This window comes from Bos grunniens, chromosome 14, assembly GCF_055505025.1.
Source record: "Bos grunniens cultivar Pamir isolate PY7600 chromosome 14, Bosgru_T2T1.0, whole genome shotgun sequence".
In the NCBI taxonomy this organism is placed as follows: Eukaryota; Metazoa; Chordata; class Mammalia; order Artiodactyla; family Bovidae; genus Bos; species Bos grunniens.
This window is the reverse complement of record NC_141178.1, coordinates 4,768,928-4,785,189: the sequence shown is the minus strand read 5'-3', so window position 1 is coordinate 4,785,189 and position 16,262 is coordinate 4,768,928. Positions and strand designations below refer to the sequence as shown.

General features: G+C 38.4%; 1 protein-coding gene across 15 annotated transcripts in view; it reads right to left on the bottom strand.

Moving 5' to 3' along the window:
• Window positions 1-16,262, bottom strand: part of LRRCC1 (leucine rich repeat and coiled-coil centrosomal protein 1) — a 43,650-nt gene that overhangs the window by 18,230 nt on the left and 9,158 nt on the right. For 9 of the 15 annotated variants that reach the window (XR_015140444.1, XR_015140445.1, XR_015140441.1 and 6 more), the window contains exons 4-9: window positions 15,296-15,463; window positions 11,776-11,951; window positions 11,476-11,682; window positions 6,185-6,381; window positions 5,766-5,913; window positions 4,511-4,659 (exon numbers count right to left, since the gene is read on the bottom strand). Coding sequence is in view for 8 of the 15 variants with exons in the window: in XM_086335798.1 (XP_086191924.1) it covers window positions 4,511-4,659; window positions 5,766-5,913; window positions 6,185-6,381; window positions 11,476-11,682; window positions 11,776-11,951; window positions 15,296-15,463 (1,045 nt within the window). In the remaining 7 variants the exon portion in view is untranslated. The remainder of the gene's footprint in view (window positions 1-4,510; window positions 4,660-5,765; window positions 5,914-6,184; window positions 6,382-11,475; window positions 11,683-11,775; window positions 11,952-15,295; window positions 15,464-16,262) is intronic. The other 6 variants (XR_015140446.1, XR_015140447.1, XM_086335804.1 and 3 more) reach the window with 1 other exon arrangement.

Genomic DNA, 16,262 nt, shown 5'->3' with positions numbered 1-16,262 from the left:
ACTCTCCTCTTTCACTTTCATCAAAAGGCTCTCTAGTTCCTCTTTGATTTCTGCCATAAGGGTGGTGTCATCGCATATCTGACGTTACTGATACTTCTCTTGGCAATCTTAATTCTGGCTTGTGCTTTATCCAGCCCAGCATTACGCATGATATATTCTGCATATAAATTAAATAAGCAGGGTGATAATATACGGCCTTGACATACTCCTTTCCCAATTTGGAACCAGTCTGTTGTTCCATGTCTGGTTCTAACTGTTGCTTCTTGACCTGCATACAGATTTCTGAGGAGGCAGGTCAGGTGGTCTGGTATTCCAATCCCTTTAAGAATTTTCCAGTTTGTTGTGATCTACACAGTCAAAGGCTTTGGTTATACAATAAAGCAGAAGCAGATGGTATCTGGAATTCTCTTGCGTTTTCTATGATCCAATGGAGGTTGGCAACTTGATCTCTGGTTCCTCTGCCTTTTCTAAATCCATCTTGAACATCTGGAAGTTCACGGTTCACATACTGTTGAAGCATGGCTTAGAGAATTTTGAGCATTACTTTCCTAGTGTGTGAGATGAGTGCAATTGGGCAGTAGTTTGGACATTCTTTGGAATTGCCTTTCTTAGGGATTGGAATGAAAACTGACCTTTTCCAGTCCTGTGGCCACTGCTGAGTTTTCCAAATTCACTGGCATATTAAGTGCAGCATTTTCACAGCATCATCTTTCAGGATTTGAAATAGCTCAGCTGGAATTCCAACACCTCCACCAGCTTTGTTCATAGTGATGCTTCCTTAGGCCCATGTGACTTTGCATTCCAGGATGTCTGGTGCTGGGTGAGTGATCACACCATCATGTTATCTGGGTCATGAAGATCTTTTTTGTATAATTATTCTGTGTATTCTTGCCACCTCTTCTTAATATCTTCTGCTTCAGTTAGGTCCATACCATTTCTGTCCTTTATTGAGCCCATCTTTGCATGAAATGTTCCCCTGGTATCTCTAATTTTCTTGAAGAGATCTCCAGTCTTTCCCATTCTGCTGCTTTCCTCTATTTCCTTGCACTGATCACTGAGGAAGGCTTTCTTGTCTCTCCCTGCTATTCTTTGGAGCTCTGCATTCAGATGGGTATATCTTTCCTTTTCTCATTTTCCTTTAGCTTCTCTTTTTTTCCAGCTATTTGTAAGGCCTCCCTCAGACAACCATTTTGCTTTTTTGAATTATTTTTTCTTGGGGATGGACTTGATCACTGCCTCCTGTACAATGTCATGAACCTCCATCTATAGTTCTTCAGGCACTCTGTCTATCAGATCTAATCCCTTGAATCTATTTGTCCCTTCCACTGTAAAATCATAAGATATTTGATTTAGGTCATACCTGAAATGGTCTAGTGGTTTCCACTACTTTCTTCAATTTAAGTCTGAATTTGACAATAAGAAGTTCATGATCTGAGCCACAATCAGCTCCCTGTCTTGTTTTTGCTGACTGTATAGAGCTTCTCCATCTTTGGCTTCAAAGAATATAATCAATCTGACTTCGGTGTCGACCATCTGGTAATGTCCACGTGTAGAGTCTTCTCTTGTGTTGTTGGAAGTGGGTGTTTGCTATGACCAGTGCGTTCTCTTGGGAAAACTGTGTTAGCCTTTGCCCTGCTTCATTTTGTACTCCAAGGTCAAATTTGCCTGTTACTCCAGGTGTTTCTTGCCTTCCAACTTTTGCATTCCATTCCCCTATGATGAAAAGGACATCTTTTTTGCATGTTAGTTCTAGGTTTTATAGGTCTTCATAAAACCGTTCAACTTTAGCTTCTTTAGCATTACTGGCTGGGGCAGACTTGGATTACCGTGATATTGAATGGTCTGCCTTGGAAATGAACAGAGATCATTCTGTCATTCTTGAGATTACACCCCATACTGCATTTCAGAGTCTTCTGTTGACTATGAGGGCTACTCCATTTCTTCTAAGGGATTCTTGCCCACAGTAGTAGATATAAGGGTCATCTGAATTAAATTTTCCCTTTCAGTCCATTTTAGTTCACTGATTCTTAAAATGTCAATGTTCACTCTTGCCATCTCCTATTTGACCACTTCCAATTTGCCTAGATTCATGGACCCAACATTCCAGGTTCCTATGCAATATTGCTCTTTACAGCACTGGACTTTACTTCCATCACCAGTCACATCCACAGCTGGGTGTTGTTTTCACTTTGTCTCCATCCCTTCATTCTTTCTGGAGTCATTTCTCCACTGATCTCCAGTAGCACATTGGCACCTACTGACCTGGGGAGTTCATCTTTCAGTGTCATATCTTTTTGCCTTTTCATACTGTTCATGGGATTCTCAAGGCAATACTGAAGTGGCTTGCCATTAAAAGCACAGTAGAGATCAAAGATTTGGCCTCTCAGGTGGCTCAGTGGTGAAGAATCCGCCTGCCAATGCAGGAGACATGAATTGATCCTTGCGTTGGGAAGATGCCCTGGAGAAGGAAATGGCAACCCCCTCCAGTATTCTTGCCTAGGAAATCACATGGACAGAGGAGCCTGATGGGCTATAGTCCATGGGGTCACAAAGAGTCAGATACAACTTAAGGACTCGAAACAATAGAGAAGACTCAGTTTTTGAGATAATATGTACTAATAGCTTGGTACCTAGATGTCAGACCTGTATCGGTAGGTATGAAGAATACAGAGTCCCTACCAAGTCACATAAGGGAATATGAAGACTGGTGAGGATCTAATCTCCAAAACCCATTTTGGGGGATAGATGAATCAGAACAGACTGAAGCTAAGTTTTCAAGAGAACAATGAATATGTAACATGTGAAACATGACACAACAACAGAGAGGTTAAAGAAGGATAAAGACGAGGCATGTCCAAAGCTTTCCAATCAAAACAGAATCTGGCTTGCAATCCCAGGCACAGCTTCCTTTAATATTCCATGAAGGCAATGGCACCGCACTCCAGTACTCTTGCCTGGGAAATCCCATGGGCAGAGGAGCCTGGTGGGCTACAGTCTATGGGGTCGCTAAGAGTCGGACACGACTGAGCGACTTCACTTTCACTTTTCACTTTCATGCACTGGAGAAGGAAATGGCAACCCACTCCAGTGTTCTTGCCTGGAGAATCCCAGGGACGGGAGCCTGGTGGGCTGCCGTCTATGGGGTAGCACAGAGTCAGACATGACTGACATGACTTAGCAGCAGCAGCAGATAATACTTACAAAGCAGAGTAAAACAAAGATGCATCTACAAACGACTCTAAACAAGAGAAAACACAATGCCAAAATCTGGGAGGAATTTCAATAATAAGCAAAGAGAACTAAATGAAAAAGGAAGATAAATCCCTCTCTTTCATTGTCTGATTGTGGCTCATCAAGTCACACAGTCTGTATATATCTATCATTAAACTATGCTGGCTACCTGTGCACCTCCTGCAAATAGAAGTGCTGTTTCTTCTAAGTGGTTATAGGACTGTTACCCATTCTATTGTTACTATTCTATCAGGAATAGCAACTTCCACAACATATAAGGTAAGAAATTGATGGCTAAGTGGTGGATTGTCTAGTAATAGCATAAAGCATCATAGTTTGCCTAATTACAGAGGTTTTCATAGAACACATGGTGTGTATTGCAATTTTCCTTATATTCCATAGGTACAAAGAATGAGAGAATCTGCTAGAAAATACCACATCAGGACCACAAAACTTTACTAGGTATATGTATAAACAGAATCTGGGAATTGGGCTGTGGCCCATATACACAAACTTACTAATCAATGAAGACTGTAGATAGGGGATTATCTACTGTATACATAGGTAGGAAATGGAACCAAGAGCAACTTCCTAATGCCTATTTGTTGGTAAATACCAAGTCTAGAAATCTAGGGCTTGTTCAAGGGTAAGAAGAGATAAAAATCAAAAGAAACTCCATGGACAAAACCTTTAACCTTTTGAGAAAAAGCATAACTTTAGAAATAACTGCCTACAGGAAACCGAAGAAAAAAGTTATTGTCATTTCAGAAAAACTGTGTGGTATTCTCACATATTGGAATAAGACATTCCTGTATTACATAATATAGAAAAAAAAAAAGATAAAATGGGAAATGAAATAAGACTGCATAAAAACATTAGAATTAAGAAACTTAGGTTATCTGATACCAAAGTCCATTGTGGAGAATAGCACACAGAGACTGATTATGACCCAGAAAACCTATAGAGAAAGTCTGCCCAGACCTGCCACTTACAGAGCAAGTCTGCCAATCCCTGCTCTACGCTTTTCCTGTTTTTCACTTGTAATACTTTATCTATCTGACATCTCCCACCTTGAGTGCTCAAATTAATATCCTGAATCCTTTGTTTATATAAAAAGCTGATAAAGCCCAAAGTCTTTAAATAAAACTAGTTCAATTCAAACTAAAACCACATGCATAGTTTTCGATCATACTGCAGCTAATTGAAGGCATTCCAGTTCCAAGTTCAGCACTTTTTTCTCCTACCGAGATAACCTTAGGTGTACAGACTTTTCCCTTACCTGTCTGTAGTAAGAAGAGCCTGGCTACGAATATCTTTTTTTTCATCCGCATGTTTATGCAGTTCATCAATATAATCCATAAGCTTCTTTTCAGTTTGTTCAGCTTTCCATCTCTTCTCTCTCTCTTCATCTAGTTCCTCGACAAGTGCCTAAAAAATACACCAATATATTTGTTATGTGATCTCAGAAAAGTTACATAGCCTCTCACTGCCTCAATTTTCTCATTTATAATATGGGAATAAAAGTATCTAACTCAAAGGGCTACGGTGAGAATTAAACAAAAGATGAAAGTAAAGCATGCAGAATAGTGCCTGGCATAAAATAACTACTCAATGAATGTGTGAATGTGTGCTAAGTCACTTCAGTTGTGTCTGACTCTCTGTGACCCTATGGACTATAACCCTCGAGGCTCCTCTCCTTGGGATTCTCTAGGCAAGAAATACTGGAGTGGGTTGCCATGCCCTCCTCCAGGGGATCTTCCTGACCCAGGGATCGAACCAGCGTATGTTACATCTCCTGTACTTGCAGGCAGGTTCTTTACCACTAGCACCACCTGGGAAGCCTTCAATAAACATTAACTGCTAGTATTACTGTCATAATGACTATTACTACTTTCTAAATACTAAGGCCTTTATAACTGAGAACAAAAGGGCAAAACCAATAGCATAATATTGGAAGTAAAGTGTACTTTACAATGAAAAGTATAACCAGTTGTTCACAAGTAAAATAAGGGAAAGTAAGTAAAAATTATAAAATAAGTCAATCTGTACTAAAAATTCCTAAATGACTGTAAATCTGGAAACCATGCATTCAAAATTGGGTTTCAAAAGAGTCCATGAAAACCCTGAAATTATTTTCAAAATATTACTCAAATACTTTATGAGTTTCTCTAAGAAAGTTTCTCTGAGAAGACTACAGATTTCCTTAGATACTTAAAAGACTCTAAGACTCCTAAGTTAGGAATCACTGTTTTAGGAAGAATTTGAAAATTTAGACCTATTTTCTCCTTCTGAAGCATATGACAAAATGATTTCATTAAAATCTGATCTAAAATGTGTAATTTCCATTCCTTTAAAAATTATAAAAATAGTGACATTACACAAAATCTGGAAATCAGGATGGGGAAAATAACCCAACTTCATCCCCTCAATAAAATATTTTGTGCTAAAAAAAAATGCATTATTTTTCTGGGACTAACTTGTATTTAAAACAAAGATTATTCATATTCAATTTTTCTTAATCTCTTAAATTATACCCGGTAAGTGGCATCTTCTGGACCATCATTGTTTACTTTCATTATTTCAGTCTTCTGGTTTTCTGATTCTTCTAATGTACTATTGTTTGGCAAAGACGAACTTATATATAATTCTTTAAGGAAAGGTGGTTTCATTTTACGATTACAACTGCGAATAAAAAACACAGTTAATAACCCAAAGAAATGTATGACACTTATAATTTTTACAACTTAGGTAATGACAATCTAGCATAAAGAGATCCTTTTATACAAATGTATATGAATATACTGACCAAACCTGAGCTGGCAAGGCTGAAAAGTCAAATCTTTGACATTAGGAAAGTAAAAAAAATAAGACCACGAGGCAGCTTTAAGGAAGGAGTCGGGAGTATAAACGTCTGTGTGTCTTATCTGAATTTCTAGAACAAAAAAAGAAGTACCTTATAAAAGTACTGCTGTTTTTACTGTGGTGTTTAATAGTCTGAATAGTTTTGGAATAATAGGGGATTTTTGATCTTCGAGAAGTTTTCTTACTACATTCTTTTCTGTTTCCATAGTCACTTTCAGAAGTCACATCTGTGTCTCTTTTTGGTCTGGGATCTTTCTCAGGAACATTATCTATTATAGAATTAGAAGTCTAGAATAAAAAACAACAACAACAAAGTATTTTAAAAGTTCATTTTGGTAAAAAAATATAATTTGACGTTTTCTAAAATGTTAAAACTTTTTACAAGTTTAAGGATTTATAAAATAGGTATGTTTGCAACTACAGACAAGGGATTCAGCTTCTAGTATGGACAAGTATGATCCCATGCGATTTGATTCTCCCAAGATCACAGTTACAAACCAGGGCAGAAATACAAATAAAACAAAAACTACTTAGAGATCCTGGAAAGTGAACAAGAGCAGGCTTATTCTAAAGAAGAGCTGACCCTTGAAAAAATGACCAGAATTAATTGTTTCTGCCTTATGGTTTTTAGCCTATGAACATACCACAATTGCCACTATGCAGGGAGTCTTAAAACTCAAGTGGAAAAACCACAAACTTTTGAGTCTGAAGAATTAGAAAGTATGGAATAGGAAGTTCAGTAAAGGATTCAAAAGAGCAGCAGTTAAATCAAAGCAAACTAAATGCTTGCTGTAACAAAATTATTAACACTCTTTGGAGGCCTATAGCAGCATCTAAAGTCTTCACAAAATGACACTCACTCTGTCCAGGACAAAATCCCAAATTACTCACAACAGGAAGAACCAGGAAAATATGACCTATTCTTAAGAGAAATGGCAATCAACAGAGACCTAACCTCAGAGACCTAAATGTTAAAATAAACAGAGAAGAACTTTACAATACTGATCATAACTATGCTCAATGATATAAAAAATGCTTATCATGAATGAAAAGAAAATTCAGCAGAAAAGTAAAAATTATTTAAAAAATGGAAATTTTACAACTGAAAAAATACAATGTCTGAAGTAAAAACTGACTGCCACACTACAGAGAATGAGATGATAAAAGAAAGAATATGTAAACTTGAAGATGGCTCAGTGAAATTATTCAATATGAAGAACACAGAGGAAAAATTTAATAAAATGTACAGAGCCGCAGGGGACCGTGGGATACATCAAAAGGCCTAAGTGAAATTTGAAAAAAGAGGAAAGAGAATGGGACAGGAAAATATTTGAAGCAATGATGTCCAAAAATTCCAAAATTGAGGAAAGACATAAATGTACATTTAAGAATGATAAAAGGGGTCAGTTCATTAGGAAAAAAAAGTAGCCATAAATGTGTATGTGCTTAGAAATATAGAGCTTTAAAATATAAAAAGCAAATGTTGAGAGAATGCCAGCAAATAGACAAATCCACAAATAGACCCCAAAAAATCAGTAAAATTAAAATTGCTACTTACCAATAGACCATTAAGGAAATGAACATGCAATTCACAGGTGTCTGACAAAACATTAGCATTCAAGATACAAAATATTCTTATAACCCAGTAATAGACTAACTCAATAAAAATATGGGCAAGATTTTTCAACACTTCACAAAAAATTCAATAAGCACACGAAAAAGTGCTTAACATCACCATTCATCAGTGAAATCCAAATTAAAATTACAATTAATACCTGTATATGCTCACTAGAATGGATAAAATAAGATCAATGCTGACAATAAACCCTGCTGAGTATGTGGAACAACTGGACAGTCACACATTGCTGGTGGGTGTGAAGTGAACACCCACCTTGGGAAAGCACGGGCAGCGTGTTATTTAACTAAACAAACACCTACCCTGTCATCTAGAAAGTCTGGTTCTAGGCTATTCACTGAAAAGAAATGGAGACATAAGTTCACAAAAAGACTTGGACTGTATTGTTCAGTTTTATTCACAAACCTGGAAGGAATTCAGTGGCATATCAATAGAGATAACGGAAAAATAAACTTTAGAATACTCATACAACAGAATACTACATAGCAATAAAAACAAACTACCGGTACACATAATAACAGACTGATTTCAAGGTTATGCTGAGTGAAAGAGGCCTTACACAAAAGTGTTACACGCTGTAAAATTACATTTACATTAGGTTCCGGAAGAAGTATTAAATAACATATGGTAAAAAACACGAGAAAAGTGACTGTGCGGTGGGGATGGGGGTGGAATGCAGAAGAGGACTGCCTGCGAGCAGCAGCGTGAGGGAACATTCTAAGACGACAGTGCTGTTTACCTCCCTGGAAGTCTGGGCAACACGCATTGTTACTGCTGCTGCTCAGTTCCCTTCCTGGATCACAGCCCTGCTGTGGCAAAGGGCCTGGTGTAACTCAAGGAAGCCCTGGGCCGCGCAGGGCCACCCAAGTTGGATGGGTCACAGTGAAGAGTTCTGACAAGTGTGGTCCACTGGAGGAGGGAAGGGCAAACCACTCCAGTTTTCTTGACACGAGAATACCATGACACACTGTGAAAAGCCAAAAAGATATGACACTGGATGACGAGCCCCTCCAAGGCGGAAGGTGTCGAATATGCTACTGGGAAGAGTGGAGGGCAATTACTAACAGCTCCAGACAGAATGAGGCAGCTGGGCCAAGGGGAAATGATGCTCAGTCATGGATGTGTCTGGGGGTCAAAGTGAAGTCTGATGCTATAAAAAATGGTATTTCATAGGAACCTGGAATGTTAGGTCCAAACCAAGTTGGACGTAGTCAAGCAAGAGATGGCAAGAGTGAATCTCAACATCTTAGGAATTAGGAACTAAAATGGAAGGGAATGGGCAAGAATTCCTTAGAAGAAATGGAGTAGTCCTCATAGTCAACAAGAGTCCAAAATGCTGTACTTGGGTGCGATCTCAAAAACAACAGAATGATCTTGGTTCACTTCCAGGGCAAAACATTCAACATTACAATAATCCAGGTCTATGCCCCAACCACTAATGCTGAAGAAGCTGAAGTTGATCTGTTCTATGAAGACCTACAAGATCTTCTAGAACTAACACTAATAAAAGATGTCCTTTTCATCACAGGGGATTGGAATGAAAAGTACGAAGTCAAGAGATACCTGGAGTAACACACAAGCTTGTCCCTGGAGTACAAAATGAAGCAGGGCAAAGGCTAACAGGAGTTCTGTCAAGAGAACGCACTGGTCAGAGCAAACACCCTTTTCCAACAACACAAGAGACACCTCCACATATGAAATCACCAAATGGTCAACACCAAAATCAGACTGATTGCCTGTTAATTGCGTTAACAGGCAATTTAGAGAATTGTAGAGCCAATTCAGGGAATACAAACATCTCTATTTTACATCAAAAGTTAAAAAAAAAAAAGTAAATGTAAATACTTTTAAAAAAACACTGAACTCTATAGATACACAGGCTTAAATATTTACAGTGGGAAGAATACTGACATGTATAGTTCACTTTGAAATGTGTCATAGAATAATAGTTTGATAAATGGATACACATATGATGAAATAAATACAGTAAAACATTGATAGTGGAATCTAATTGGTGGATATACTGGCATTCACTAAGAAAGTCTCTTATATTGCTCTAAGTTTTAAAACGTTCATAATAAAATGGTGTTGAAAAATGAAAACCTAAAGACAAAGCAGTCTTTCACAGAAAGAATTCTCACAATTAGTATAATAATTAAAGTACAATAATTAGGAAGAATAACTATCACTATATTATAGCACATTTTCAGTAACTTTATGACTTTACTTATAATTTAAGTGTATATATCAATTGAAATTCAAATTGTATGTTTACCCTTTACAGTAAGGTAGTAAAAAAGAAGGGCTTCCCTGGCAGCTTAGCTGGTAAAGAATCAGCATGCAATGCAGGAGATGTGGGTTTGATTCCTGAATCAGAAGTTCCCCTGGAGAAGGGATAGGCTACCCACTCTAGTATTTTTGGGCTTCCCTGGTGGCTCAGATAGTCAAGAATCCACCTGCAATGTGGGAGACCTGGGCTCGATCCCTGGGTTGGGAAGATCCCTTGGAGGGCATGGCAACCCACTCTGATATTACTGCCTGGAGAATCCCCATGGATAGTGGAACGTAGCAGGCTACAGTCCATGGGGTCACACAGTCGGACATTATTAAGCAACTAAGCACAGCACTGCACAAAAGAGGTCCTTCTCTTAAACATTTTTTATATGCATAGCAATAAATTATCCTCTCCCGCCCCCACGAACTAGACTCCTATTCTCAGTCATAAAGTAGGAAGAATTATCACTGAGTGAGACATATGACTGCAGAAAGGATACCAGAGTGGATCTTAGGACATTTGAGTTTGAAGTTCAACTCTGCCTCACTAAAATAAAGGACTCAAATAAACTGAGTTTCTATTCTATTTAACAACAATATATTAATCCTTATCTACTTGACTGAAGTGTCGTGAGGATGAAATGAGGATGGCCTAAGAGAAGCTGAAAAGTTCACTTCGAATGAGGATGTTAAGCTTAAATCTAAGCTCTGACACAGGCAGAAGAGTTGGCCATTGGAAAAGATGGAAGATGAGCTCTGAGGAGATGAAGGTCCTACTAGCTCAGTAGGGTGTTACCAGTGATGCCAAGGAATGCATCTGCCAGCACTCCCGTCCCAGCTTTCCTCTGATCTACCTCTTGGCCCAAGCTGAAGCCTCCAGGGATTTCTGGCACATGGGATCCTTACAGTCTTATACACGTACTCACTTAAGGTAGATTTCATGTTTATTAAGCATTGCTAGTGTTAAAGATAAGAGTTCACAATTATTACAAACCAGTGAACCATAATCATATAAGCATTTTCTATTACCCGCTCTCAGGAATCGAAGCAGGAATTTTAACTTGCCACTTAGCTGTAAATTCTAGAAGTGGTTTTGATTATAAAAACAACTGAAGAGAAAGTAGAGGCCAGAAGTTGCTCAGACATCCTCTGTGTTAGTAAGCACTGAATCCAAAGAGTTCTGTTTATTTGAAGTAAAAGGTAGATGGATGGAACCAATGTGAAGTACAGCAGAACACCCAATGAATTACATAAGATTTGAAGAAGATCCTTGAGGAAAATGAGTGAAAAAAGTGTGTTACTACTAGTACTACAAGACAATACAATTTTAAAGGAAAAAGATAAACATACACACCAATGCCAGAAATATAGATTGTTTCTGGTTGGTCAGCTTGTATGCAATTTTATTGCCCATTTTCTTAATCTCTTTCTTCAACAAACACACTGCTTAGAAAAGCAGGAAAAATACTTACTTCACTGAGAAGCTGTAAAATTTGATCATCTAATTTCTGCAGTTTCATCTCATTCTGAAGATCATTTTCATGATTCACTTTCTCTGGCTCAGAAGAGGGACACACAGACATGAGCGATGTCAAACCGGTGTCTGTCGGTGTGCTTGGAAACTGATCCAAGGGCACTGTGTCGCCGACGGGGGGCGCCACTGGCATCCCGTCAGTGATCTGGGACATGGAGGCAAACCAGAACCCTTCACATTTATATTTATTAAAATGTGAAAACACCCTTACATTAGAATAAACAAAACAGTACTATACCTCATCTTCACTTATATTTAGGGGAGACTCAGAAGAAACTAAATTATCCAAAAGACCTTCGAAGCACTGTAGGTGCGATGAGTTTATTTCTGCCATATTTATTGGCTCACCAAATATGTTCTTACAATCTAGGATTCTGAGCTGTGGCAAAGTCTGGAGCATAACTGCTCTGTATCCTTGGAAACAAATCATTCAAATGAAAACTCAAGCATAAAAAAAAGGTTAATTACGTTTAGAATAAAGTAAACTTATCAGCTACCACATATATCACCTGAATGATAAAATTAGTCCTGGAATGGAACTAATAAACTAACAAAATCTACTCATCTTCTCCAGTGTGCAATCATTAAATACAGAACAAACAAAACATTATGCCCAAATCCCTCCAAACAATCATCCTGATGAAATCAGAAAGTTAGTATCATTTCTGCATTGTTCATAAAACTGCCTTAAAGGTATAAATGCACGAAACAAGTGGCAATGTACTCTAGACAGGAGGCCAAACATACCTCTTCCTTATCTGTAATACAACTAGTACACATGTAAATCAGGATGTTAAGAATAACAATCAGAGATCAAAATTTTGCTAGTGAGTCTATAAGTATTAACTACCTTAAACATTTCCACTTTCTCCTCTTACATATAACTAGGATGAAAATAGTCAATGTATTGAGTATTTAAGAATATGATCATCTTCCTTAAGTACAATTAAATAGGAAAAATCTGGCAAATGAACATTAATTTGGTTTTTAGGCTAACAAAAATGCTTTAATTAATTTTGCTCAACTGCAAGTAAAGTGGTTGGGAAAAACTCCAAAAGAAAGAAGTCTAGCAAATTAACATTAGAAATTTTAAGGAAAGAAAAGTAATTTCAGTAACAAATAACTCTGGGGAGTGGGCAACTGTGTTCAGAGAAACACCTTGTCTAGGAAAGAAAGTGAAAAGCAAGGGTTCAAACTATTGGAACTAGAGGCTCTAGAGATGAGATTATTAGAAAAAAATAAATCCAGCTTGTGGGTTAGTAAAGGAAAATAAATTGTCTTAGGGATAAGGTTTTCTTCTAAGAAAAGGATTTCCCTCCCAAACAGAAATCTGTTCTGATTTTCAGGGAGATTCTATTATTATGTGGGCTGAGGAAAACAGGTGATCTCAAACCTAACATATTCTTCTGCAAAGTAAAACTATCAAAACAGGTTTCCATTCTGGGAAAAGCCTTCTTATAACTGCGTATTAATGAGACTAGAGCCTCTTCAGCCAACTTCTATCCGAAAAGATTTTAAGAATGTATGTTCATATTCTACGTTTGAATCTTATTGTTCAGTTCAGTTCAGTTCAGTCGCTCAGTCATGTCTGACTCTTTGTGACCCCATGAATCACAGCACGCCAGGCCTCCCTGTCCACTGCCAACTCCCGGAGTTCACTCAGACTCATGTCCATCAAGTCAGTGATGCCATCCAGCCATCTCATCCTCTGCCATCCCCTTCTCCTCTTGCCCCCAATCCCTCCCAGCATCAGAGTCTTTTCCAATGAGTCAACTCTTCGCACGAGGTGGCCAAAGTACTGGAGTTTCAGCTTTAGCATCATTCCTTCCAAAGAAATCCCAGGGCTGATCTCCTTCAGAATGGACTGGTTGGATCTCCTTGCAGTCCAAGGGACTCTCAAGAGTCTTCTCCAACACCACAGTTCAAAAGCATCAATTCTTTGGCGCTCAGCCTTCTTCACAGTCCAACTCTCACATCCACATATGACCACAGGAAAAACCATAGCCTTGACTAGACGGACCTTTGTTGGCAAAGTAATGTCTCTGTTTTTGAATATGCTATCTAGGTTGGTCATAACTGTCCTTCCAAGGAATAAGCGTCTTTTAATTTCATGGCTGCAGTCACCATCTGCGGTGATTTTAGAGTCCCAAAAAATAAAGTCTGACACCGTTTCCACTGTTTCCCCATCTATTTCCCATGAAGTGATGGGACCGGATGCCATGATCTTCGTTTTCTGAATGTTGAGCTTTAAGCCAACTTTTTCACTCTCCACTTTCACTTTCATCAAGAGGCTTTTGAGTTCCTCTTCACTTTCTGCCATAAGGGTGGTGTCATCTGCATATCTGAGGTTATTGATATTTCTCCCAGCAATCTTGATTCCAGCTTGTGTTTCTTCCAGTCCAGCATTTCTCATGATGTACTCTGCATATAAGTTAAATAAGCAGGGTGACAATATACAGCCTTGACATACTCCTTTTCCTATTTGGAACCAGTCTGTTGTTCCATGTCCAGTTCTAACTGTTGCTTCTTGACCTGCATACAGATTTCTCAAGAGGCAGGTCAGGTGGTATTCCCATCTCTTTCAGAATTTTCCACAGTTTATTGTGATTCACACAGTCGAAGGCTTTGGCATAGTCAATAAAGCAGAAATAGATGTTTTTCTGGAACTCTCTTGCTTTTTTCCATGATCCAGCAGATGTTAGGTTAAGCAATTTGAGATAAATGAGTTCTAGAAATGGCAGTCTGGTCCACTTTATCTTCACGGATCTCAATGATTTCCAATTAGATCAAATGGCATTTCAGTAGCATCTTCTATACATCATATGAAGTTTAAGCTTTCTTCTTAAAAAAATCATTACTTATTAATAATTTAAGACATTCACATGGTGTAAAATTCAGAAGACAGTAAAAAGTTTTTCTAACATTTCCTGATTTTCAGCTGCCCTTTGCATATTTCCTGATCCCTACCCACCAAATACTGAAGCTAATTATTATTATCAGCTTTTTGTGAATCCTTCTAGCTATTTTATATGTATAGTCAGCAAACACACACAGTTATCCTCTGAACACAAATAGTAGTCTATTATACACACTGCTTTGCAACTTGCTTGCTTTTTTTTCTCTTAACAGTGGTATATCTTGGAGATAACTATCAATAGCTATAGAGATTCTATATTCTTTTTTTTTTATGGTTGCTTAGTATTATACTATCAGAGAAGGCAATGGCACCCCACTCCAGTACTCTTGCCTGGAAAATCCATTGGATGGAGGAGCCTGATAGGCTGCAGTCCATGGGGTCGCTAAGAGTTGGATACGACTGAGTGACTTCACTTTCACTTTTCACTTTCATGCATTGGGGAAGGAAATGGCAACCCAGTCCAGTGTTCTTGCCTGGAGAATCCCAGGGACGGGGGAGCCTGGTGGGCTGCCATCTTTGGGGTCGCACAGTCGGACAGGACTGAAGCGACATACAGCAGCAGCAGCAGCATTATACTATAAGGATATATCATTAACACAATTTAATTTTGAAGCATCATTTATTAAATATAAAACTGTCTAAATACAATCTTATCTCTTCAGCTTGTATCCCTCTTTTAACAGTAATTTAATCTTAATAATTTATGTGTAATTATATTCTTCCAAAAATATGAAACTGCAAAGTTTAAGACAAATTCAAGGAGGTCATAGATAGTAGATGCAGAAAATAAAGAAGCTTTTAATATCACTGTTATAAAAAGTATTAAGTGAATCGTTCATACCTGGTAAATGACAGACAGGATTATCCTCTCCATTTTTTTCCAAAATAAGATTAGTCAAGAAGTGTAATCCTACCGTACACTGAAGTAGGTGATGGATACTGTCGATACAGTTACTGTGCAGGTCAATATATCTAAGTTTATGTTTAATTCCATGAAGAGGCATCAAACCTACAATACAAACAACGCTCTTGTGATGTCACAGCAGTCATTTTTCTAACAGCTAATTAAAAATAACTTTCATATTCATTTTATTTAAAGAGGCAAAGGAGCTGCATTAATAAGACTCTGTTGCAAAGAGCTAGCCAACGAACAGGGTATTAGCAAAGTGAGCTGCTATTTTGAAGAAACGAGGGTTTGGCATCTCTCGAGGCCAGAGCTCGGGATACCTAGGCTCTGGTTCTCCTCCAACAAAAAAATGGGCCTCCCCAGGCCCATGCACTTTTATGAGAATAAGAATAAGGCAATGGCTTCCAAGTTCTCAACCAACACACCTTTTTAAATTATCAGACATAAGCTAATACTCCAATTTTATTGGGTTGAGTATAAAATAAACACCAATATCATCCCTTTGATTTAGTTCCCTGGTAACGTTTCTCACATAAATGCATCTAGAGCAAGGTGATGTCAGAAACTAGGTTCGAAGTAGAGGCTTCTGGTGCCAGCACAGCTCCTGGCCGGCCTGCACTTCAGCTGTGGTGCACAGGGGTCAGAGTTTTACTCAAAACTGAGTGTGCTGAGCAAGGTTTAACCCAAGATTGTGAGGCAGTCACGGAGAAGGCAATAGCACCCTACTCCAGTACTCTTGCCTGGAAAATCCCATGGGCGGAGGAGCCTGGTAGGCTGCAGTCCATGGGATCACTGAGAGTCGGAATCGACTGAGCGACTTCACTTTCACCTTTCACTTTCATGCATTGGAGAAGGAAATGGCAACCCACTTCAGTGTTCTTGCCTGGAGAATCCCAGGGAT